General features: G+C 49.5%; 1 protein-coding gene across 1 annotated transcript in view; it reads left to right on the forward strand.

Annotated features, from left to right (window-relative positions):
* The window catches only part of LOC102445544 (protein-arginine deiminase type-2), a 78579-nt gene extending 53187 nt beyond the window's left edge, over positions 1-25392 (forward strand). The window contains exons 11-16 of the mRNA XM_075906208.2: positions 9395-9546; positions 10968-11112; positions 13379-13472; positions 16785-16870; positions 21441-21569; positions 24788-25392. Coding sequence (XP_075762323.2) covers positions 9395-9546; positions 10968-11112; positions 13379-13472; positions 16785-16870; positions 21441-21569; positions 24788-25021 — 840 coding nt within the window. The 3' untranslated portion in view covers positions 25022-25392. The remainder of the gene's footprint in view (positions 1-9394; positions 9547-10967; positions 11113-13378; positions 13473-16784; positions 16871-21440; positions 21570-24787) is intronic.
* Positions 25393-25433: the final 41 nt, after the last annotated feature.

Raw genomic sequence — 25433 nt, forward strand, 5'->3', positions numbered from 1 at the left:
CGGCGGAACGCAAATGCCCTTATTAGTCTTGCCTTTTGTTTGCTGAAAAGACACCTCCTTCCCCTGCCAAAATCAGCTGTTGACTCCTTTGATCAGACCTGTCGGGAACCAAATGGCTATGCAGATGACTGAGAATAGTGACCGTGACCCGCCCGGGGTGATTTTTCCAAGCAGGCTCATCCAGAGCAGGCGTCATATCTTTTTCTCTCCCATTCAGACTTTAGAATCAGATTTTCACCCGCAATCCTATACCACGCCATGTGTGGTAACTGCCAGCATTCCAGAGCCATATCATGAGGGGGGACTGAGAGCCGTTTTCAGGTATCTAAATGGGTGTCATAAGGAGGAGGGAGAAAACTTGTTCATCTTGGCCTCTGAGGATAGAACGAGAAGCAATGGGCTTAAACTGCAGCAAGGGAGGTTTAGGTTGGACATTAGGAAAAAGTTCCTAACTGTCAGGGTGGTCGAACACTGGAATAAATTGCCCAGGGAGGTTGTGGAATCCCCATCTCTGGAGATATTTAAGAGTAGGTTAGATAAATGTCTAGCAGGGATGGTCTAGTCAGTATTTGGTCCTGCCATGAGGGCAGGGGACTGGACTCGATGACCTCTCGAGGTCCCTTCCAGTCCTAGTATTCTATGATATGCCAGGGGCCTCTTTGGAAGCCAGCATCCCCAGGGTCAGATTCGATCAGTGCTAGAATGCTGAATGGGCACCTCTGCAGTTTTCGGGTTACTGGGATAAACCACAAATGGGATTTCAAGCCAGTTTAATTTCTGGAAGTTTGACTAGCACAGCTGAGATTTCAGCAAAGCCTCTCCTCATTGCAGCTCGCTTTGGTAGATCCCAGGAGAGACCTCCTGATCCATGAACCTCTGTCAAGCCATTCCTGGTGTCTTCAGTGACCTTCTGCAACTCCCCCTCATAAAGGCATGTCTAGCTGAGGTTGCAAATAAGGGTCTGGCAGAGTCAGGTGCTCACTGCCCAGAGAGCAGCGCAGGCCTCCTGCTGCCCGCTATCTGCCGGGAGCTGTGGGGTAACCCCAGCTCCACGCTTGGGCCCACTACCTGAGGCAGGTCCCAGTCACTGCGAGAGATGACAGGACCCTGCAGCTTCCAGCCACTGGGGACTGAAATCATGGAGGCCTTTGGAAGTCACAGAACCTGTGACTTCCGCGAGCTCTGTGATAAAACGTAGCCTTAGCCATTGTCGATCCCCAAAAGAGCGCCAGTAGTATGAATTCTGTGTTTCATTTACTAGAGCGCTATTCCTACTTTAACAGCCTGGCAGGGGAAATGCTTAGTTTATAATAGTCACAGAGCAGAGCAGCTCTAATAACAGATTGGTTAATAATGACCGCACCCAGGCTGTGTCTAGACTGGCAAGTTTTTCTGCAAAATCATGTGATTTTGTGGAAAAACTTGCCAGCTGTCTACACTGGCCACGTGAATTTCCGCAAGAACACTGACGATCTCATGTAAGATTGTCAGTGTTCTTGTGGAAATACTATGCTGCTCCCGTTTGGGCAAAAGCACTTTTGCGCAAATCATTTGTGCAAGAGGGCCAGTGTAAACAGCACAGGACTGTTTTCCGCAAAAAAGCCCCGATCGCGAAAATGGCAATCGGGGCTTTTTTGCAGAAAACCGCGTCTAGATTGGCCACGGATGCTTTTCCACAAAAAGTGCTTTTGCGGAAAAGCATCCTGCCAATCTAGATGCGCTTTTCTGAAAATGCTTTTAACGGAAAACTTTTCCGTTAAAAGCATTTTCAGAAAATCATGCCAGTGTAGATGTAGCCCCAGTGTTTAATAGCATGTGCTGCAAAGAGCAGCAGGAGACACATGAAAGAGCCACTTGTGGCTAGTGAACCTCAGTCTGAGTATCAGATGATGCTTTAGTAACTGAACTGCTTAAGCAAAAATAAAGCCGGAGCCTGCCCCCCCCCCCCCCCCCCCCGCTCAGAAAATGCTGGCAGAAGGATTTCAGGCCCTTCCAGAGGTGCTGGAATTAAAGGTGCAATGGGTTATACACAGAGTTTGATTAAATGGCTCCAGCATTCCCATTATACTAATTGTTCCAGCACTTCTGGAACCTTCCGGTAAAGAGAGTCCGAATAATACTCTCTGGACATCTGTGGAAGGGCGAGAAAGGGAGAGTTTCCTCTTCCACATGCTGTAAAAACAGGCTCCCTTCTCGTGCCTCTAGCGCTGGTTATGCCCAGAACATCAGGAGGGGTAACGTGTTAAACCGACACGTCCGCAGTCTCATATAAATCATTTCAACGAGCCCTCAGAAATGGTGCCTCCCGGGCACGTGAAGGGATCCCTTTTTGCCAAGCGTGTCTCCTCGGCGTGGTGTAAACAAGCCAGGGGCTGTTCCAGAAAAGGAGAGAGAGAGAGAAAGAGATCCCGGAGGCATCTCTCCAAGAGCGTGTCCCTTTATAAGCAGCACTGTCCAGCATGTCCTTGCCCGCTCTTTCGGACAGAGGCTTCCAAACAGAAAGCAACTTGTGAGTGTCCATCGGTGGAGCTAGTCACTGAGACTCAGATCCTCGAAGATATTGAGGTGCCTGCGGCATGCCTGGGGGTCCAGCCTCACTGTGCCTCCATCCCTCGCTAGCTCTAAGTACCCGCCCTGCTCTCTGGCCCAAAAGCCTGCAGTTCACTGGGCTAGCTGGGAAGCTTTTCCACTCAGAACCGCCCCACCCTGCCTCTTCAAATGTGCCTTTGTCCTCCAAACAATCTTACTGCCGTCACTGCACGTGGGGGAGGAGAGGTGATGCGGTGATGTCGTTGGCTCTTATTTAAACTCTCCTTCTTCCTGTCAGCAGTAGCCCCTGGCTGGGTCACTCAGTCTGTGCTGCATGTGAGATTTGGAGTGTCGCTCAGAGGAATGGCAAATCTTTGGCTCGCATCTTTGTGTACATGAGGCTGGGCGTGTAAGGCTTTTGTTCACCCACCTTTGGTACGGCTGAGGGCCGGGTCTGTGACCATTCCCTAGGCTCACAGTATAAACAAATAGCAAGATGGCATAGCTTCATCTCTGAGAATGATGCACACGTTTTAGTAGGATAATGATGCTCAGCAGATTGTAACTTTCCTATTGGTACCTCACAAGGCATACTTTGTACCAAATATATCACCATCATAGCCAAGTGGTGAATATGGGGGTATAGAGTGTTATTTTAAGGTATACTGGGCCATAGTGTGAAACGCCCTTTGGTTTAGGACGTGGGCCTATCTACACACTTTGCCCTTGTTCTAATTAATTTGCCTCTGAATTGGATCCTTCCATTCATGCAAATAAAGGAAGGAACTTGAAACTCATGCTTTGCATTGACCGTAGCACTTGACAAGTTCTCTCTTTGCCCTTTTGAGGGAGGCCGGCATAATCCCTGGATTACAAATGGGAACACTAGGAAAAAAGTAACTCCGGCTCCGTCGAGACTGCAAGCCTCTTTCGAAAGATTAAACAAATAACTCTGGATTAAACAAAGACTGTGAATGGCTCGCTAACTACAAAAGCAGCTTCTGCTCTCTTGGAATTCACACCTCCAGATCAGCTACTAGAAGTGGGCCCTGATTGGATCCACCTCGTCATCTCCAGCCTGATTCTGGCCTGCATATTTATAACTGTCCCTGGAAATTTCCACTACATGCATCTGAAGAAGTGGGTCTTTGCCCACGAAAGCTTATGCTCCAACACTTTGGTTAGTCTATAAAGTGCCACAGGACTCCTCGCCGCTCTTTTGAAAGAGGCTTTTGTGAAAGATACTTTCGAAAAAGCCCCTTTCAAAAAAGAGCATCTAGACTACAACCAGTACTTTAAAAAAGCAAGCCGCTTTTTCGAAAGAAAGCACCCAGGCAGTCTGGATACTCTCTTTCGAAAAAGCACAGTTTGCATTACATAGTGCCTTTTTTTGAAAGAGCACTTTTGAAAAAAGGCATTCTTTCTTGTAAAACGAGGTTTTCCAATGGTCAAAAAACTGCCACATTCTTTCGATTTACTTTCGAAAGAACGCAGCAGCAGTCTAGACGCAGGGGAAGTTTTTTCGAAAAAAGGCCACTTTTTTTGAAAAAGCCCTGAAGTCTAGACACACCCTCCAAGACGTGCCCAAAACCACATCGCAAGCTGAGCGGGAATGAGAAATGGGAAATTCTTAGCAGTTAAGACCACACAGTTTGTTAATAACACCGAACCTCCAGTCTCTAATTAGGCGTTTTTAATTTGTTTTTGTTGTGGTGTGTTTATTGAATCATATTCCCGCCCCTAACGACAGAGAATACGTTATGCCAAGTGCATATCCTCCAGCAGTCTCTATGCTTGCTGCACCCCTGCATGCCGCTCAAAGCAGCCAGCTGCAGGGGCCATGTGCATTTGTGTGTGCCATGCCACACCCCCCCAGGGGGAGCTCTCTGTGCACTTTCTGCACGGCAAGCACAGCCCAGGTAATTTCTATTGGCCAGTTTCCAGCCAATGGGAGCTGCAAGACCATGCTGGGGGTGAAAGCAGCATGCAAAGCCCCGCCCCCAAGGGTGCACAGAGAGCACATAGCCCCCAGAGCCAGACACTTTGAATGGTGTGCAGGGGCACAGCAAACAGGAAGCCTGACCAAAGTGAACCACGGGATGGCGGCGGAACAGATCTGGTGGTTTGGCGGGCTGGATCCACCTGCAGACCATATTTTGCTACCCCTAAAGAGAATTAGCATGGAGAAATCTGTGTTAATTCAAGTATTGGTTCAGAGTATTTACCGGTGAGGAAACCCAACAGTAACAATATCTGTCAGCCGCCAGATCCACTGAGAAGAATGGAGGCTATTTGACCTCCTCCAAGTGGCTTTCTTTGCTTCTTCAAATGTCTTTTGTTGTCCTGAAGCAAATGGGAGAGTCCCATCTTCATCTTGGTTGAAGGATTTTCAGATCCTTCCTGAGGTCAAACAAAGATGTAACCTCGTCACTCCCTGTAGAGCTTCCGGTCTCCTGTCTCAGCCCTCAACGTTTCTCCTGGAAGAAATCTTCTGATAGCCTGGTTAGGCGGATTTGATTACATCTCTGCGGGGGTCTCAGAAGAACCTCATATTTCAGGGTCTTGCCTCTGCTGGCGGGAAGACCCACATAAGCTGTCTGGTTTTTTTTCTGTCTCTGGCTCACATTTGCTCCTACCTTTCTGACTCCAAGTTTGCCAGTCTTTCACTGGGCTGGGCTGCAGCTGTGTGGCTCATTCAGATGTCTACGCTGCATTAGCTTGTGGACGTCAGCTTAGTTTTGCAGTTTAGTTGTCAAAGATCAACTAGTGGATCGACCACCTGGCTAAGCTATTACCATTTGAAACCAGTTCAGGGATGACCACAGGAGCCTGGGTAGGTCAAAACTTGCTGGACAGATGATTGGGTCAGTGACAAGAAGTGGTAACAGCTGGCATCACTGACCGCTCATTGTACCACTGTCTATGTCGTGTGGGGGCATAAATGACCATAAAGGGTGGCTGGAAGCTGCATACAAAGGCAAGTGGCTATTCTCATGGATCTTGGCTAGCAACATGAAAAAGCCTTCTCGTGGCAAATAAAGGGCAGTGCTATATTACTAAGTATGGGTAGCCCTGGCAAGAGAGTTGCCCAGAAAGATGTAGTTACAATATGCATAGCTTTGTTAAGCTCTATTGACCGGCCTGTGTGAGAAGAGCGACCCTTAGCAAGAGCACGGTACCCTGCTGATAAATAGCACAGGGCTGATGTTCTAAGCATCTGGGCGCTCACACTCCAGGTTGAACTGGCCTGTTTTCTGACAGGGCAGCTGTGCTGCCAGTCTCTTTAAATATTTAAATGATACCACTGTGTCAACTTCAGCCTAGGTCACAGATCCTTGACAGCACCGATGGACTTAATTTTCCACATGGCTGGTGAGGATGCTATCCAAGGCTGGTCATTGCAATGAATGTGAGTGTAGAATTCTGTCCCCGGCAGCAGTTGGTACCCATTTGCACGGGTGTAAATGACTACACAAGATGCAAGTGTAATCCACACACCAAGGCTACGTCTACACTATAGGCTTCCTGCACAAGAACTTTTTGCAGAAGAGATCTTCCTCAAAAAGTTCTTGTGCAAGAGCGCATTCACACTGCCATGTGCTTTTGCACAAGAGAGTGTCCACGCTGCCATGGATGCTTTTGCACAAGAGAGTGTCCATGCTGCCATGGATGCTCTTGCACAAGAAAGCTCTGATGGCCATTCACAGAATGGCTATTAGAGCACCTGTGCTTTTTCCGATAGGGGTTTCTTATGCAAGAAACTCCTGTTGTCCATCCACACATGCCTTTTTGCACAAGAGCTCTTACACAAAAAGGCTTATTCCTTGTAACTTTTGCACAAAAAGCCCTGTCCTCTGACGATCTATTGTACTTTTTCTTGTGCAAGAACTCGCGTGTAGTGTGGACGTACCGTGAATTTTTGCACAAAAATGGCCAGTTTTGCACAAAAACTCTGCAGAGTAGACGTAGCCCTAGTGTGGTTCACTGACCAGTGCAGTGACACTAAGACCACTTTCAGCAACAGCTGAGTACAAGAGATCTCTATAGCCTAGGCTGAGAGAGGCTTCTATATACAAAGCTCCAGCGGTCCCAGGTTCAAATCTGCCCAGTGGCAGTTACACAAGGTCATGGAAAATCTTAGGGAGCTTGTTGCACTAAACTATATGGACCAAATTTATCCCCGGCACAATTCAGCAGACGTCAGTGAAGTTCCACTGTGGCATGGCTTCCCATGTTACCAGAGCTGCTTGTCAATTGTGCAACACTGCAGTGCAGTGCATTGGCAAGGCAAAATGTAACTTCTGTATGCCAGAGGAGCCTCTTCCATGGGCAGCTTTACCCTAGCTGGAACTTAAACCATAAATCAGATTGTTTCTCGCACATCACATTGGCACCAACTCAAATGTGCGAAAGCTGTGCGGGTCCGTATTGATGGCTTCTGGTGTTGTCCTTTGCAAGCCACTTAACTGCACATTCTTACCGTACCCCTGGAGCTGCGGGGAATGGCTTGGCCACACCATTAGCCTTTATTTTCCTTTTCAATGCTGAAGTGTTTCCCTGGTGCCTTTGACCCAAAAGCTCAGTGAATTACTGTGGGCAATGCTGAGAGTGTGAAATTCGCTCCCTGGCAGAGCATCGCCCCAAAACTTATATCCCGTCAGGGAGAATTTCATCCTTCAGGAGCACATTGTGCCACGGAAAGTTGGGAGCTATTATCAAGAGCGGTGGGTTCCCAGGTTTTCATCCTCCCTCCAGTGTCATGACAGAAGTCCCTTTTGAACTGCGTGTTTGGCTCTCGCGCAAAGAATTCATTTGCTCTTAGCATTCTGACCCTCTGGAATTTAGAACAGTGTTGACTTGAGCAGGAAAGCTTTTTCTTCCTGCATGTCAGACATTTTATTGGAAACCTTTCCAGCTGCCCACTTTACCCTCCTGCCTACTCATTTGGCCTGCAAAGGGCTTGTTATTCAGAAAGTGATCTTCCGGCATTTGCATTGTGGGTGGCGGGGATATGTGAGCCTGCAAACATCAAAACGCCATCAAACAGCCTGGGTGAAACCTTTGGGAACGGGGAAGAGGAGATTCTAATTGGGTTTGGTGCATGGGTTCCCAAACTGGGGGGCGTGCCCCCCTAGGGAGGCATGAAGAAATTCCAGGGGGGGGCTCTAGGTGACCCAGCCCCTCTCCTCTCCCCCCCCCCCACCCCACCCCCAAGTTTTGCTGCTATTATTGTTTTTTGGCCCTGGTCAGTTCCTTTTTTTTTCTCAACAAGTTTTGCTGCTATTTGGGGGGAGGAGTGTGAGGGTTTCTCAAAAATCCAAAAGGGGGCGTGAAGCCAAAAAGTTTGGGAACCACTTTTAGTGCATCCCTTCATTTTTCTGCAAAGACAATGAGGAGTCCTGTGGCACTTTAGGGTACGTCTAGACTGCGGCGCTATTTCAGGATACCAGAAGTATCCCAAAATAGCAACACCGCGTCTTTAAACACGCCCACTATTTCCTGAAATAGCAGGCATGCTGTTCCGGAGTCTTTGCAAACCTCGTTCCACAATGGTTAAGGGATTTGTCGGAATAGTGCCTTACTTTGAAGACAGCGCCAAATTTCAAAATAAGCACTTTTGACCTAGACTTGGAATAAGCTGTGCAATTTGCGTAGTGCAAATTGCATAGCTTATTCCTACAGAAGGGTGCTGTCTAGATGCATCCTTAGAGACTAACAGATTTATTTAGGAATCAGCTTTCGTGGGTAAAAACCACTTTGTCAGATGCATCTGCCAGCTGGAAATCTGGCTAAGTCTTCAGAACTCTTCCTTGGTTTTGCCGATACAGACTAACACAAGTATCCCTCTGAGACTTCATTTTTCTGCGAGCTACAGTTGATATGAGTAGTCAGGAAAGGAAATCACGCTCACCTGTGTGAGATGGAGAGCCAGTCAGGTGGCACACCACCACATGCCAAATGCCTGGAATTTTGACTCCAAAAAAGAGAAATGCAGAAGAATTGCTGAGCGTTTTGCCCCAGCGTATTTTGCTTCCTCTGCTATGATGTTCTATCTAGTCCTCTAAGAGAATCACCAACACTTGCAGAAAGTCAGGGTGCACTGACAGGGGACACACTGGAGCAAAGGTCTCTGAAGACTTAGCCTGATTGCCCCCCGGCAACCCCCAGGGAAGATATACTGCTGAGGCAACTGCCAGAGCTGGATTAAGGGGGCGCTAGCCGGGCAGCTGCCTGGGGCGCGAACCTATGGGGGGGCACCTGATGGCAGCTGTAAGGGGCGCTGCACACCCGGTTGCAGCTGTAAGGTGCACAGCACGCCGGGGGGCAGGACTGCGCATCCTCCCTGCACCCGGGGGCAGAGCCGCGAATGCATCACGCGCCCGCTGCCCGGGGCGCAGGAATGGCTCAAGCCGGCCCTGTCCCCGCTCTAAGACTGTGGGCAGGATGCTCTTCCTTCCATGCCTAGACAGAGCTGGTGACTTGTGCAGAGAATCGTGATGTCATCACATGGGGAGAAAACGGGTCCTGTCCTTGCCCCGTCACTCCCTCCTCCTGCACCTCCTCATGTATCCATGCACTGTCAGACACAATCACACCGACTCCCCTTACAGCCTGGGGGCATTGTGTGTGTCAGATGCCAAAGACGGAGCAAGTCTAAGGTGCTGCTCCACCCTTCACCCCTAGTATGGAATGAACCCAACCTATGCCCACTGCTCGAATTACACAGCAATCTTGGTAAGCGAATTGTACCCCTCTCGGCTGAGCTCAGGATCTTTGGGAGCAACGGGTACGTCCGGGAAAGACCACGTGAGTTTGGGGCAAAGAGAATTCACTAGAAACACTTGTGCTGACTCCTGTGTTCCAGGGCCCAGATTTTGGCTACGTGACCAGGGAGCCTCTGTTCGAGGTCGTCACCAGTCTCGACTCCTTCGGCAACCTGGAAGTCAGCCCTCCGGTGACTGTCAACGGGAAGGCGTATCCCCTGGGGAGGATCCTCATTGGAAGCAGCTTCCCCACGTAAGAGAAAGTTAGGAAGCCGGGGTGTTTCACAGCAATTGGGGCCATAAGAATACCCCAATAGAGTTCTCTGCTCCACCTGCCTTCAGGTATAGAGCGTGTGGGTGTCTGTAAACAAACGGAGTCTGGCCTAGCCGTCCTAGATCTGTCTTGCAGAGTGAACTGTGGTTGGTGGCACTTCAACAACAGATCTGGGGGACTGGTTTGGCCCGTTGTAACTTTCCATCATTGGCATGTTTTAAACCAAGAACGGAAGTTTGGCTTAAAAATCTGCTCTCGTTCAAACACACATTCATTCAGAGAAGTCCTACAACCTGTTCTACACAGCTCACGCTGATGATCACAATGGTCCAGTCTGGTCCTTGTTATCTATAACTCTGCGAAGGGGTAGTTGCAAAATCCAATTCGCAATTTGGGTTCAAATCGTCTCTCCCAATCCCCTCCAAAGATCAGCCATGTTTGGACTCCTCTGTAGTCATCAGTTATGAGTGACCACAGTTTAGAAAGGTCACAGGCTGACTTCTCTAAGTTGTGTTGGCTAGGGCAGTAATTAATTACCAAAAGTTTGCCATGACATTTTATCAGCATCGCCTTGGGGATGGATGTGTTAGGTGAGACCTGGGCTAGGACTGTCTTTCTGCACCAAGTGTATTTCATCCTCGTGAACATATTTATGGGTGTCTTTAGAACCTGAGGCCTAGTCCAGCACAATCGCCGGCCCTGAGGCCTAGTCTGCACCCTGAGGGGATCAGGTAGGGGGGTCCGGGCCCTCCCTGTCCACCGGACCCCAACCCAGGGCCCTATTAGTGGTGGGTGGTTCCCACCACCGGCTCGGCGGGGAGTTCTCCCTGAAATGCGCCGAGCCCACTGGGGGGGTCCCTGCCCCTTGCCCTGGGTTGCTTCCTACCCCAGCCCTGTGGCCAACGGAGACTCCACCTGGCGAAGCTGGGCCGGTGGCGGTGGCGGCGGCAGCAATGTTGGCAAGTCCCGTGTCTGGAGCAGCAGCGAAAGGGTTGTCCACCGCAGCGGGGCGGGTGGCCCCCGGAGTCGGCGTTGCGGGCGTGCTCGACCCGGAGACGGTAGCAGCAACGGCGGCGGGCCCAACGGTTCTGGTTCTAGCAGCAGGTCCGGCTGTGGCTCTGGGGTTCGGGCCGGAGCTCCTTCCTCCCCGGAGGTCAGCCCCAACTGAGCATCCCAGCAGCCTTTTATACTGGGGCTGCACTGCGAGCATGCCCAGCAGGGCTGTGGGGGAGGGGCACATTCTACCCAATAGACGGGCTCTCCGCCCCCCTGTTCAGTGCGGGGCAGGCTAGCCCCGTCACAGGGTGCAACAATCTTTTCTTCAATTCATCGTCATCCTCTCTGGGTCTCAGCTCTGAAATAGATGTTCTGGTTTTCTCCTTTGGCCAATTAACCACTAGATCGGCTGGGAGGAGGATGACCAAGGTGGTGAGAGACTTCCTCTATGCTCAGCAAGTCCAGTCGCCTGTGGAGCTCTACTCTGATTGGCTGACCGTGGGCCACGTGGATGAATTTGTGACCTTCGTGCCCCTCCCTGACAAAAAGGTGACTTGCCCAGGTGTCAGTTTTACAGGTGAAAGGAACAGGCTTCCAGGCCCTGCTGAGTTTTTGATGGGAATGACCAAGCTCTTTGGACATAATATTTTCCCTGCCTTTGAAAAATAAAACTGAAATGTAAAAGAGTCTAGGGGAGAACACAGCCGATGGACCTAGTGGCATGGGATGGTATTTTCGAAAGCACCTACAGGAGTTCAGATAGAGTTGAATGTCTAAGGCAGTGTTTCTTAAATGTTTTAAGACAGAGGAACACCAGACAATATTTTTTTTTTTATGAGCAACACCAGGGACTTTCTGTTGAGCAAAAAAAGAGGCTGGGGAAAAGTTATTGAGGAAAAAAAAAAGGAGTGTCAGGGGGGAAGTTATTGAAGGGGAAAAAAAGTCGCCTGTTCCTTTAAGAGTGGCCATTTTGAACTCTGTTGTTCTCTGCGGCACACCTCCAACTGCCTCGCGGCACACCGGTGTGCCACGGAACACAGTTTAAGAAACACTGGTCTAAGGCCATGCCTGCATTACAGAGCCTATGTTCATACTGGTAGGCTGTCGGAGAGAGGCACTGTAAGCCATCAGTAAGAGTTCTGTCAGCATAGCTACATCAAGTCCCCAGATAGGGTTGCCAGGTATTGAACTGGACAGCCTGCTATTTGCACCTTCCATCCGTTAAAAAAATTCAGAAAATACTGGACATCTAAAATGGCATCTAAAACAACTGCATTTTGGCCCTGGTCCACTTTTTTTTTTTTTTTTTTTTTTTTTTTTTTTTGTGCTCAACAGCATTTCCTGCAGCTTTTTTTTTTGTCAGCAGAATTTTTTCCTGGCATTTTTTTTGTGGGGGGGTTCGGTATTTTTTGTGAAACCATCTGGCAACCCTATCCCCAGATGACATTAGCTTTGCCAACAGTAGCACTCTCCTCTCGGCATAGTCACAACTCCCCTGGGGTGTTGCCGGCATATAGATCGGCTAGGAGGTGTGATTTCCCCTCCCCCCCCAGTCCAAGCCGACAGAACTGTGCTGGCACAACTTTGTCGTATAGACGAGGCCTTTGTCCGCGAAGTTCCCTTGATCCTCCCTGCTTTTGTTCTGTCTGTGAGGTTCTTCAATAGCCTAGTCATATCAGACGCAAAGCCTACTCGTTTCTGAATGAACGAGAGAGGTCTAAAATGCGGGAGACAGAAAACAGCGCTCAGGAAGTTTAAAGGGGCATAGGGTTAATGCAGCATTTCGTGTGGACAAGCTGGTTTGAGCTGGTGTGGTAGCTGGTCAGCACCTTTCAGGTTGCTCACAAGGAGACCTCACTCCAGGAAGAGAACACTGGGACAACAGGGTCATAAGATGAACTTAGATCTTTGACCTACCCCCAAACAAATCAGACCAAAAATAAATGACCAGAAATACTTGAATCTGGAAAAGTATGAAATGATTCTGCATGTGACATGTGTGGGCACCAGTGGAGCACGTTAACCGAACTTCCCTGGCTGTAGCCATTATAATGGACAATTCAGTCCTCTTTGCCACTGCTGCTAGGCAAAACCTTCTTGCGCAGGCTCAGTACGTGTTTTGACGGAAGCAGCACGGTGGCTGTAAGAAGATCCAGCACAGCTGGTCTTTACATATTACTCTCGCAAGCTTTGTAACTGGTGTGAGCGATTGCACGGACATGGAAGCACGTGTATAAGGTTCGCTGAAAGGCTCCAGGTGCTTCATAGCTTGGGAGGATCCAAGAAACTGCACCAGCTAGTTGTGAGTTTCCAAATCTTGATGTGGTACTATAGGGAGAGCCCAAGGGAGAGGACAGTATAGGGTGTTAGAGTAACCTGGGCTCTTCCTGTTAGGTGACGTCTCCACTTGCCACGCCAGAGATTGATCTTCTGGCATTTGATTTAGCAGGTCTAGTAAAGACCTGCTAAATCAAACACTGAGGGCACTCCCAGTTGGCTGGTACTCTTCACAGTCGCAAGGAGTAAGGGACGTCGACGGGAGCATTTGCCCACTGTGAAGATGGCACCATGCTCAACTTAAGGTTATTTATATAGCTGGAGTTGTGTACCTTAAACCAACCTTCCCGGTCTAGTTTAGGACCTGGCTTTAGTTTCCTTTGCTCCTAGTAGCAGTCATTGACCAGAAGAAGTTTGTGTTTGGTGTAATGGACCCAAAGTGTTTTTGCTGCTGAGTTGTTAAATTATTATGGCTGCTCCTGATTATCATTTAATGCTTTTCTCTCTTTGACTCCCTTACTCCTCGCCTTTCTCCCAGCAATTCCGAATGCTCATGGCCAGTACATCGGCCTGCTACAAGCTCTTCCGAGACAAGCAGAAGGAGGGCCATGGAGAAGCCACCATGTTCAAAGGTACATTACTACATATCTGCTTCCTGGCAAAAAGAGGCCATCAGTAATGGAAGGCAATATGGCCTAGTGGGGAGAGCAAAGCTAGTGTTGAGAGACCTGAGTTCCATTCCCTGCCATTCTACTGTTTCATTGTGTGGCCCAGTCAGTTAGCTGCTTAGTGCCTCAGTTTCCCCAGCTGTAAAATGTGGCTAAAGGCACCGTCCCTCAGTGCAAGTTGTGGAGCCATATAACATGGCACTCCCCCAGACTCCCAGAATTGAAACATTGTGTCAGCAGATATGCCTTTCTGTCCCTGAAATAATTACTTAGCACTGGACTTTCTGTCTGAAGCGTTCCAATGTATTTTTCCCCTGCAGATGCATCTTATTTAATGTATTTATTTTCATTGCACTTCTGGACAAGCCAAAGAAGGGATTAGAGCTCGTTTACAGAGAAGGGGATTTGCAAAATGTTGATCTGGTGCATGGAATTTACTTGTATTTGAGTCTGATATATATCCAAAGTACCCCAGATGGGGGGAATTGATTATGTCTCCAAAAGGGCCATCTAAAGTGCTGAGGGAGGAGAGGGAGTGGGGGTTACCAAAGAGAAGATAGGGTTTGACACATTGGGGGAGGCCATTTTCTCCATCAAATCAGATATCCTGCCTTCAGGATGCATCAGTGGGAAAAGCCCACAATGCACCTGGCTAACTGATCAGTGATCTCCGAAGAGGAGGAGGACAGAAATTCTTCCCTAAGCCCAGCAGTGATTGTCTTACACTGGAAGAACGAAGCTGATGTATTTTTATTGTCAGCAACCATGATGGTTGTTAATGATCATAAATTATCCAGATTCCTGGATTTGCCTGTCTCTAATCCTCGCGACAGCCAATCCCACAAGATGACCTCCTGCTGAGGGTGCAATTTGCAAATGTCCCACGCAAGCCCTATTTTGAGATGTTGCCTGAGCCTTGAGCGATGCCTCTGCTCTGAGTTGACCCTCAGCCTAGTGATGAATTTTCCCCTGGATGAAATGCTAGTAAGTCTCTGGCTTGCTGCATCACATGGAGGACCTCAGACCTGCTAATACCGTCCTGGAAACTTGGTCCAGATTTTGCAAATTGCAGATTTTTTTACTCCAGCAGCTTTTCTCCCTTATTGGGCCCAAAGCGCCTTGATTTATTTTGTGTTGGCTCTGCCAGGGACTTAATCTCTGGTTTAAAATGAGGGAGATTACCAAGATGGTGCAGCTGTTGAATAATAAAGTGTCCATGAGCAATAAAGGCATTCGCTGGCTCATAGCACAAAAAGCAGCACTGGCAGTTTGGCCTGAGTACTTGGCTTGGGCACCTTCTAGTTATGAGTGGGATGAAATACACCCTCACGCCAGGGGCAAGGGCACCCCTTACGCTCTTCCGCCCATCTCTGATGGAGGCGTAGGTACTGATCGGATTCCCACTACCATAGTAACTGACAGCTTCATCCCCACAACACCCATGTGACGGAGAGAAATATCGTTAGCCACACGAGGCCCAGAGAGATGAAGGGCAACGTTCAGAGGAGGAGCACAGCTTTTCCATACCTCAGGCTTGAGGACTGTTGGGGAAATCTCACTCCCCTGGGGTACAGAGCCCCCAGAAGGGTCCGAGGCTGGAGGTCAAAGCAGTGAGGCAGGAGAGAAATCTAGAAGGAAAACTTTATTATGCATGCATGCAGGCTGACAGCTACCAGAGTGAGAGCAGCAGCAGCCCTGAGACAGGTTCAGGGATCCTTTATACAGTATGCTCAGACAGTTTAGTTGTTGATTGTTTTCTTTAACATATCAAAGTCTCAGCAGAAGTACTCTGAGAGGTTTCTAGAAGTGCTAGAAGTAAGTTTTACAGAACAAAGGCACATGAGAACTTGAGTGAGGAGTCTACAAGGCAAACTGTGACAAAGATAAGAGTTTTACATGGCAATTTGTGACAGACTAGGAGTCTCCATGAACTTGAGATAGGAGGCATTGTAAGGATCTTGATTAGAGTTAAGATGATTTCTCTCTGTTACAGGGAAAGAGGCCTGAAAAACTTTCAACCCTTACAGCAGTTTTCTTTTAGGGTGTGTCTAGACTACATGCCTCTGTCGTCAGAGGCATGTAGATTAGACACATAGGCAAAGGCAAATGAAGCCGCGATTTAAATGATTGCGGCTTCATTTAAATTTACATGGCTGCCGCGCTGAGCCGACAAACAGCTGATCAGCTGTTTGTCCGCTCAGCGCGCTAGTCTGGACGCTCCCCTGCCGACATCAAAGCCCTTTGTTGGCAGCTCCGTTATTCCTCGTGGGATGAGGTTTACCGGGGCTGCCGACAAAGGGCTTTGATGTCGGCAGGGGAGCGTCCAGACTAGCGCGCTGAGCGGACAAACAGCTGATCAGCTGTTTGTCGGCTCAGCGCGGCAGCCATGTAAATTTAAATGAAGCCGCGATCATTTAAATCGCGGCTTCATTTGCCTTTGCCTATGTGTCTAATCTACATGCCTCTGACGACAGAGGCATGTAGTCTAGACACACCCTTAGAGAGTTTTGATTTCCTGCACAGTCCCCCCTTAGACACAATTGGAGTTATTTGATTTTTCTCCCACAGGACACAGCCCTGCTCATGTGATTTTTCAGTCGTTGAGTTGGGCCCCCACTGAAGTTTGCAGGAACCTTGGGCGCTCAGCACCCTTGCAAATCAGATGCAGAGCATCACCAGCCGGGCACCCAAAATCACAGGCCATATTTGGGAACTTTGGCCTTGTGGATTATCTACTTGGGGAGAAAGGCTAGAGCAGCCAGCCGGCACTAACTCCCATGTGAGCACTTTGGAAGTGTGTTACGTTAACCTGCACAAAGACACGCTTAGCACAAAGTGCATCCACGCAAGGAGGTAATCTAGAGCAGCTAATGCACATTAAAGTCACACCCTATCTGACTCCCCTCTCACTTCCCAAGTAGACGAACCCTTGGTGACTTGGGAACAGAGTAGGAGGGTGACAGAACTGGACTCTCCCAATCTCCTGAGCTGCTCGGCAGCGGAAAGGCTGGCTCCTGGGTGACTGTGGAAATTGCAGCGGAGTTGTTCTGTTGACTTCAGGATCAGGCCTTGTGTCTTTTACAATTATTCATGGACCTGATGCAGATTCCGAGTTCAGGGTCTTCTGATCCAAGGGCTTGGTTTGACTCATTCTTTTCATAATTTTAAATACCTTGATCAAGGCTCCTGGAACCTAGAACTGGACATTCTATCACAGGCTGCTTACTTTGGCTGCCATTTCATTCATCTGATGGGTGATTTTGTTTCTCTGGGTAGGTTATTCTGGGACGGACACAAAACGGGTCACCATTAACAAGGTCCTGTCCAATGAGGTCATGGTGCAGGAGAACCAGTACGTACAGGTAAATAGCTACCCAGGGCTGAGCATGGGGTGTGGCATGTGTAGGCCAGTGCACCCCAAACAGCACAGAGCTGCTGCTGAGGGCAAGGGGAAAAAAGGGAGGTGGTGTTGTCCCGGTGAGCAAATACGTTTTTGCGAAGGCAGCGTTTTCATTCCCTAGGTCAGTGTTTCCCAAATGGTATTCCGTGGAACTAAGGGTTCCATGAGAAAATTCTATTACAACAACATTTTATGATTTTTAAAAAAAAATGAATATTTAAGCATTTATGAATTTTATTGAAAACCATTTTCATGTGTGTTTGCCACGATACGTGTCCCTGTGTAAGGCCGGCTTAGTCAGAGAGGGGGGACGATGATGTCACTACTTAGCGCTGTGCGCACAGCCGGTCAGTGATGCGATCGCCTGTGATATCCAACCGTCAATCCCCGTCCTCACTCTCAGGCAGCGTGGATCCCGTGGGTGACTGAATACAAATAGACTAGCGCCGCGTCGGACAAAGTCGACGTTTCAGCTATCAAACCAGTTGCTTGTATGGGAGTTACTTCAGTATAGTTGTGTGATTTCTTGTATTTAAAAATGTAACCGTGACAAATATAAATTGATTATGATCCATTAATCTACGTAGCCACAATACATAACAATAATACTTATGTCATGACCTTGTTTTATTATTATCCTTATTTATTTGTGGTCTACTTTTTCAGCTCCATAGATAAGACTGGGTATGTCTACACTACCACCCTAGTTCGAACGAGGTGTACAGATAGTTCGGAATGGCTTGCTAGTTCGAACTATCTAGCCCGTGCCGCGTGTAGCCACGTGGGGTTCGAACAAGCCGGCATTTAAAAATGGCGCCGGCCGGCTTATGCAAATGAAGCCCGGGAAATTCAAATCCCGGGCTTCATTTGCAAGTGCGGTATGCCTACATTACCACCCTAGTTCGAACTAGCAGGGTAGTGTAGACATACCCACTGTTATTAGGGGGTCTGCAAAATTCTTTTGAGTTTAAAAGGGTTCAGAGGCCAAATACAATTGGGAAACACTGCCCTAATGAGAGCACTGAGGGACGGAACCCTTCCTATTGTATGGACTCTGGAGGGCGGTTCCCACGCCAGGTGAAACGGAATGTTCTACAAAAGACAGGAGATCAGAATGGATGAGTGATTGATTCAAAAGCATGGACCATTAGGACCACTAGTCTGACCCCCTGTATATACACAGGTCAAAGAGCTTCCCCAATGTATTTCCTAGAGCAGATGTTTTAGAGCAGTGGTCACCAACCAGTCGATCGGGATCTACTGGTCGATCTTGGAGCCTCTGACAGGTGATCCTGACAGGTTTGGCCAAGAGGCTGTCAAGGGCTGGCTCTTCAGCTGCCCCTTCCCCCCACTGCTGCACATCTCCTGCCCTTTGCCTTGCAACTGCCCCTCCCCGCGAGCCTCCTGCTTGCTGTGCAGGCCGGGGGAGGGAGAGGAGGGAGCACTGATGACAGGGTGCCCCCTCCCTCCCTGTATTCTGTCTCCACAGAATGGGGGGGGGGCACAATGGAGCTTGGAGGAAGTTTTCTGGCTTCTTTTGGGAGTGATGCAGGGCCAGGGCAGGGGTGAGTCTGTCTTAGCCCACTGCACCACCACCCAGGAGCCTCCAGCAGTGTCAGCTGGAGCCAGCTCCAAACCCCTGCCCTAGTCATGAACGCCCTCCTGCACCCCAAGGCCCTGCCTCAGCCCTGAGCCCCCTGGACCCAAACCTAGGGTTGCCAGGTGTCCAATATTCACCTGGACAGTCCGGTATTTGCGGGCTCTGTCTGGTAAAAAAAAAAAAAAAAACAAGAAATACCGGATACGTGAAATGTCCAGTATTTCCTGTTTCCCGAGGATGGAAGCCCGCTGGGGACAATTTTCCCCTGCCGTGTCTGGCAGGGGCAGGGGAGTGAGGAGCGCGGCAGAGGCATAGCAAAGGGGGGGCGGAAGGGGGCACTTGTTGGGCACCACAGTAGGGGAGCGTTGGGCTGGGGTGGGAGCTCTGGCCCACATGACCAGCAGAGACCCGGAAGCTGGCCACATGATGCCTCCCTAAATATCAGCTGTGGCCAACCCAAAAGTGCGGCTCATGAAGCCGCTTCTGCTTCCCTGTGCATACCGGGTCAGAGCTGTGGGGTTTTAAAAATGGCGCCCAAGATGGCAGCCATCTTAAAGAGCCTCCTCCTTTTAAAAAAATAAGAATAATTGTTTCGGTTTTGCTCGACAGCTTTGGTCTCCCCCTTTTTTCTTTTCCTCAACAGAATTTTTTCCCTGTGTTTTTTTTGGGGGGGGGGGGTATTTTTTGTTAAACCATCTAGCAACCTTACCCAAACTCCTTTACAGAGCCTATACCCTGAACCTCCTCCTGTACCCCAACTCCCTGCTCCAAGCTCAGCTCAGAGCCCTGCTATCACTCCAAATCCCTTAATTCCGTGTTTCTCAAACTGTGGGTCCCGACCCTCCAGGGAGTCGTGTGCATCTTAGAGGGGGGTTGCAGCAACTTAGAGGGGGGTTGTGGTATCACAAAGTTTGAGAACTCCTGCCTTAACCCAAGACCAGAGCCTGTGTCCCAACCCTCTGTCCCTCCCTAGGGAAAAGGAGAGAGAAAGGGGGAGAGAGGACTGAGTGAGCAGGGCCTCAGAGAAGAGGCATGAAGGAGGCGGATTAGGGTGTCTGGGTTTGAGGTAGAATCTGGATTGCACTTACGTTCAAAAAGTGATCTTGTACTTTAGAAGGTTGGAGACCCCTGGCTTAGAAGAACATCCAATCTTGCTTTGAAAATTGTGAGTGACACAGGATCGATCATGACCCTGGAAAACTTGTTCTTGCCATTAAAAATGTAAACCTTAGCTCCTGTCTGAGCTGTCTAGCTTCAATTCCCAGCCAGTGGATCAGGTTATATCTTTTTCCGCTAATTAAAGAACCCGTTCTTAAATATTTGTTGCCCATTTAAGTACCCACATAGCTCATGTCACGCCTTAACCTTCTCTTTGTCAAGCTAAATTAATCGAGCTCCTTTCAGTCTACCACTACAAGGCATCTTTTCCGATCCTTTACTCATTCTCGGGGCTCTGCTCTGATATAATTATCCCTTCTGGCCTCAAATGCCAGGAATCAACAGTGGGACAAGGGAGTAGAATCAGTAAATCTTCAGGTCTCTAAGGGCAGTGATGAGCAACCACATGCAGTCCACTAGGGTTGTGTCCAGACTCAGGGGTTTTTTTGAAAAAATTTCACCTGCGTCTAGACTGCAGCTGCATTCTTTCAAAATTAAATCGAAAGAATGCGGCTTTTCTTTCGACGGCGGTAAATCTAATTCCACGAGAAAGAACGCCTTTTTTTGAAAGTGCTCTTTCGAAAAAAGGCATTCTTGAAAGCAAACAGGCTTTTTAGAAAGAGAGCATCCAGACTCACTGGGTGCTTTCTTTTGAAAAAGCGGCTTGCTTTTTCGAAAGTTCCACGTGCAGTCTAGACGCTCTCTTTCGAAAGAGGCTTGCAGTCTAGACATAGCCTTGGGATTCACCTGCAGCCCGTGGACCCTCTGGCTGCTCCCCTCCCCCCCGCACCTCTTGCACACCAGCACACCGGAGCCCCGCACTTCCTGCTCCTCCCACCTCCCTCCCAATACTTTTGGAGGAGCCGCAAATCGCTTGATTTTTGCTCCACCCCCACTCCTCCCTCTCCCAGAGCTGGACCACAAATCAGCTGTTTGCAGCGTTCCAACTCCGGGAGGCAAGGTGAGCAATGGGAACCGAACCCAGAAGTACTGGGAGGTAAGGGGAGGAGCGGAACAGTGCAGGGCTCCAGTGCCCTGGTGCACGAGAGGCGCGTGGTAGAGATGGGGAAAGAGGAAATCATGGGGTGGAACCCCAGTGGGCCATGAGCTGCTGCGGCCCAGTGACGTGAAGGAGGACCACTCATGTGACCGCCCACCTTCCTGGTTGCCCATCTCTCTCCAAGAGGGACCTGGACAATACGTTTCCAGGCTCTCTCAGGGGCCTCCCTCCCTGCTTCGGAGTCGAGGATGAAGATAAGTCTGGTGATCCTGTGTGCCAGCTGCCTGAACGTTTTCACATTAGCCTCATTGTTTGCATTGCTAATGCAACTGCAACTTACTCATGCGAGGGAAGCAAGCAGATTTCAGGAGGAGCCAGGATTACCTGGTTATCAGAATTACAGAGCTAGCAGGGATCTCGAGTGGTCACCTAGTCCAGTGTTTCTCAACTTTTTTTTTTATAAAGTACCCCCTTTAAAAAAAATTATAAGCACCCCCAGTACCTAAAGTTTTCAGACACGCACAATTTTTTCTACCACTGCAACATGTTTGTTTAAACAACTTAATTGTAGCTGGACGGGCGATGAGATTTTTGGGTGTAAAAAGTACAAAAATAATAAAGCGCTGTAAAGCTTCAAACAAAAATTCAGTTTTCTCCAAATTTCAGTTTTGTACTCGTACCACTGACCTAGTCCATCCCTCTGTGCTGAGGCAGGACCAAGTACAGCTAGACTATCCCACGACACGTTAACCCTGTGTTTACCGTCCTGTCCAGCGCTGCATCGACTGGAACCGAGACATCCTCAAGAAGGAGCTGGGGCTGACAGACAAAGACATCATCGACCTCCCTGCGCTCTTCAAGATTGACAAGCTGGGCAAAGCTATGGCCTATTTCCCCAACATGGTGAGGCCCAACCCCTGAGACTGGTTGGTGAGGTGCCCTACCCATTAGGTTTCAATGGGCATACGGTGCCTGTCATGATCGTAGTAGGCGCATAGACCATGAACATTCAACGATACAGGCAAAATGTCCACCGTCAACACCGAAATGAACCACTAAACCCCAAGGCTACGTCTCCACTGGCATGATTTTCCGGAAATGCTTTTAACAGAAAGGTTTTCCGTTAAAAGCATTTTCGGAAAAGCATGTCCAGATTGGCAGGACGCTTTTCCGGAAAAGCACTTTTTGCGGAAAAGCGTCCGTGGCCAATGTAGATGCGCTTTTCTGCAAAAAAAGCCCCGATCGTCATTTTCACGATCGGGGCTTTTTTGAGGAAAACACTACTGTGCTGTCTACAGTGGCCCTTTTCTGGAACAGTTTTCCGGAAAAAAACTTTTGCCCGAACGGGAGCAGCATAATTTTTCCAGATAAGCACTGATGATTTTCCGGAAATTCAAGCAGCCAGTGTAGACAGCTGGCAAGTTTTTCCGGAAAAGCGGCTGATTTTCCGGAAAAACTTGCCAGTGTAGACACAGCCCAAATGTCTCTGCTCCTGAGAATTAAGTTTAGGGTTGATGTTTCTGGGTGGCCAATTTGGGACTCAGTGGATCTGATTTTCAGAGCTGCTAAGCAACTGCATCTCCACTGATTTCCTGAGGAGTCACAGATGCTCAGCCATTCTGCAAATGGGGCCCCAAGCTGTGTTCCCTGTAAGCTGAGCACTTGGGTAGCTACCCAGGAGAGATTCAAATGCCACCCAGCTGATTAGCAGAGCGCCCAGAGCCAGCAGCATGTGTTTTTGCTGGTGGTGCACATGTTCACATGCCTCAGTGCACATAACAAAATTTATTCCACACATGGATAGAAAACTTTGGCCCCGAGGTGTCTCCTACGGGACACCCAAAATATAGTGATTTTTTTTAAAATTAGGCCTAAATAAATGGACTGTCCTGGCACCTCACCCACAATCTCAGCAAACATCGGGTTTTGCAGCCCAAGGAAAGGGAAGCAAATCCCAGCGTTCAGAGCCTGCAGTTAAGAACACTTTGCTTTAAGCACTCAGATGTTCAAACTGTGGATGTGAATGGCTAGTCAACTATCAAAGCAAATGCTTATCGAATAGTTGACAGGCTAGTCGACTAGTCGCTTCCCACCCCCCTTACGGCCACTATTAGAAAGAGGCAGCAAGGGGAGGGGAAAGGAGGGGGTACTTAAAAGTGGCAGTGCCACGTGGAGCCTGGGGCCAGACCCTGGGCTCCACACAGTGCTGCCACTTTGAAACGCCACATGCAGCCTAGGGCCGGCTGGGGTGTCCCCAGGCTGCACGCGGCATTTCAAAGCGGCAGCACCACATGGAGCCTGGGATCAAGAGGGGAGTCCCCAGCTGACCACGGTCTCCACGTGGCGCTTTCGCCTTTGAAGTGTAGCACAACCCTAGGGCTGTTGCTACTCTTCAGAGGCGGAGGCGCCCTGTCGACTAATCGACTCTTTGATTAGTCAATTACTCGATATTTAACATCCCTAGTTCAAAGCCAACTTGAGTAGCCCAGTTGAGCCATGGTCAGGGTGAAGCGCAAAGGAAGGGACAGAATAAAAGTTACAGCATCTGTGGGATAAAGAGCCGCTGTTGTGCCAGATCAGTGGCTCTCCACGTGTGGTCAGCAGACCACTAGTAGTCCACGACCATCTTGCAGGTGGGCTGCAGGTTCAGGACTCCCCACCACCACAGTGGGGAGCCTGCATTGGCGCTCCAGCCCTGCCCCCCTGCAGGGTTGGAGCACCAGTGCCAGCTTCCTGCTTGGGGGAGGGTGGAAGCCTTCAGCCTCACAGGCCAGACCCGGCTCACAAGGGGCGGAAGCAGCTCCATGTGCTGCCACTGCCGCTTCCCTTTCCGCTACCCCTGTGGCTGGAGGAATGGCAGTGCAGGGAACCACTCACCGGAAGCTTTTTCCTGCTGCTTCCATTGGCTGGAATCCCGGCCAATGGGAGCAGCAAGGGGCGGTGCCTGGAGGTAGCAAGGGGCACAAAACCAGGTAAGCACCCCCATCCCCATCACATGCACCTTTCCCACTGAGACTCTCCACCCCAACCCGCTCCTGCACCCTACCTCTGACCCAAACCTCACACCCCCATTCCCTTCTGCACCCATTTTGTCATCATGGGTGGTTGGCTGGTGGTCTGTGGAAAGGTTTGCATTGAGGGGGGTGGGCTGCGGGCCAAAATCTTTGAGAACTATTGTGCTAGACCGATATCTGGTGGGGGATTTGCTGATGAAATTGATGAAGAAGTCCATCCATCCCTTTGTTGAAACCAAAATTGTTTGTGGGAATGTATCCATTTCGGCCACCCTTCCACTAGAACATGCTTCTCATGTGCAGAATGGAATTTCTGGTCCACACCTGAGCAAGCAGAATAGCCAGCAGGTTAGAACGGGGACTTCTCCCACAAGTGCCTTCACTATCAGGCTAGTCTGGTCGCTCCCATTTTTTTGCAAAACACTTCCAAAAGTCACCGCTTCATCCTGATGCTGAACAGGAAAAAACGTAAAATCGTAAGAATGGTCACAGTAGGATCCCCATTTCCCACCCACCTCCCATTGGCCCCTTGAATTGCAGCCAGAGGCCAATTAGAAGCAATACAGGCTCCAAAGCACGTGAGTAATGTGCTGCGTGGGGGTTTGTTCTGACCCGCAGTTTACCAGGGAAGCCACTGAGGGACACAAGATGTCGGAGCCACCTTTGGGTCCTATCTCGGCCACTAGCCTTTTTTATTCTGTATGTTAAGGTGATGTTTAAGCCAACACACACTCAGTACAGGCAGTCCCCGGGTTACATGGATCCGACTTACATCAGATCCCTACTTACAAACGGGGTGAGGCAACCCCGCACTAGCTGCTTCCCCCCAGCAGACCAGGGAGACGCGGAGCGGCTTTTCTCAGCACACACCTCGGCTTGAGAATAAAGGACTGAGGGAAGTGAGGTGTGGGAGAATAAAACTGAGCTCTGGAGAAATGTTTGGCTAGAGTTTCCCCTACAATATGTACCAGTTCCGACTTACATACAAATTCAACTTAAGAACAAACCTACAGTCCCTATCTTGTACGTAACCCGGGGACTGCCTGTACTCCGCTCGTTGGCTTCCCTGAAATGCAATAACCTGGGATCTCCTCCCTCACTGCGCAGGTGAACATGATTGTCCTCTCCCGAGACCTGGGAATCCCGAAGCCATTCGGGCCGGTCATCGATGGAGACTGCTGCTTGGAAGTCCACGTCCGCTCTCTGCTCGAGCCCCTCGGGCTGATGTGCAGCTTCATTGACGACATTTCCTCCTACCATAAGATGCTGGGGGAGGTCCATTGTGGCACCAATGTCCATCGCAAGCCCTTCTCCTTCAAGTGGTGGCACGTGGACCCCTAGCCCCCTGCGGGTGGAGAGTCCTGCACTCGGAGCTCCCTTGCAGGTTCCGTTTTTTGTGGGTTGGCTGCTTGCTTGAGGTTGGTCAAATGACTCTCTAGAACTTGGGTACGGAGTCTCAGTGCCGTGCTTTGGCAGCCCTGTGTGTGATGTGTTTCGCCCATTAGGGGGAAAGTCTTCCAGCCAAGTGCCATTCTAGTTTGCATGCTGCAGGTCCCAGCCCAGTCCATCCTGGGCTTTCTCAAGCCTTTGGAGGTCATGGCAGCTGGAGGTTGAACTGGTCAGGGGCATTATACCATAGAGACCATGGTAACAAAAGCCATCTGGTGGCAGTGATTTGTGATCATGATAATAAAGTGGAAAACGCATGGAAATCTGCTGGACTTCTCTTTAAGCAAGCACACCCTTGCGGCAC

The sequence above is a fragment of the Pelodiscus sinensis genome, chromosome 24, assembly GCF_052426305.1.
Source record: "Pelodiscus sinensis isolate ZL-2025 chromosome 24, ASM5242630v1, whole genome shotgun sequence".
Classification (NCBI taxonomy): domain Eukaryota; kingdom Metazoa; phylum Chordata; order Testudines; family Trionychidae; genus Pelodiscus; species Pelodiscus sinensis.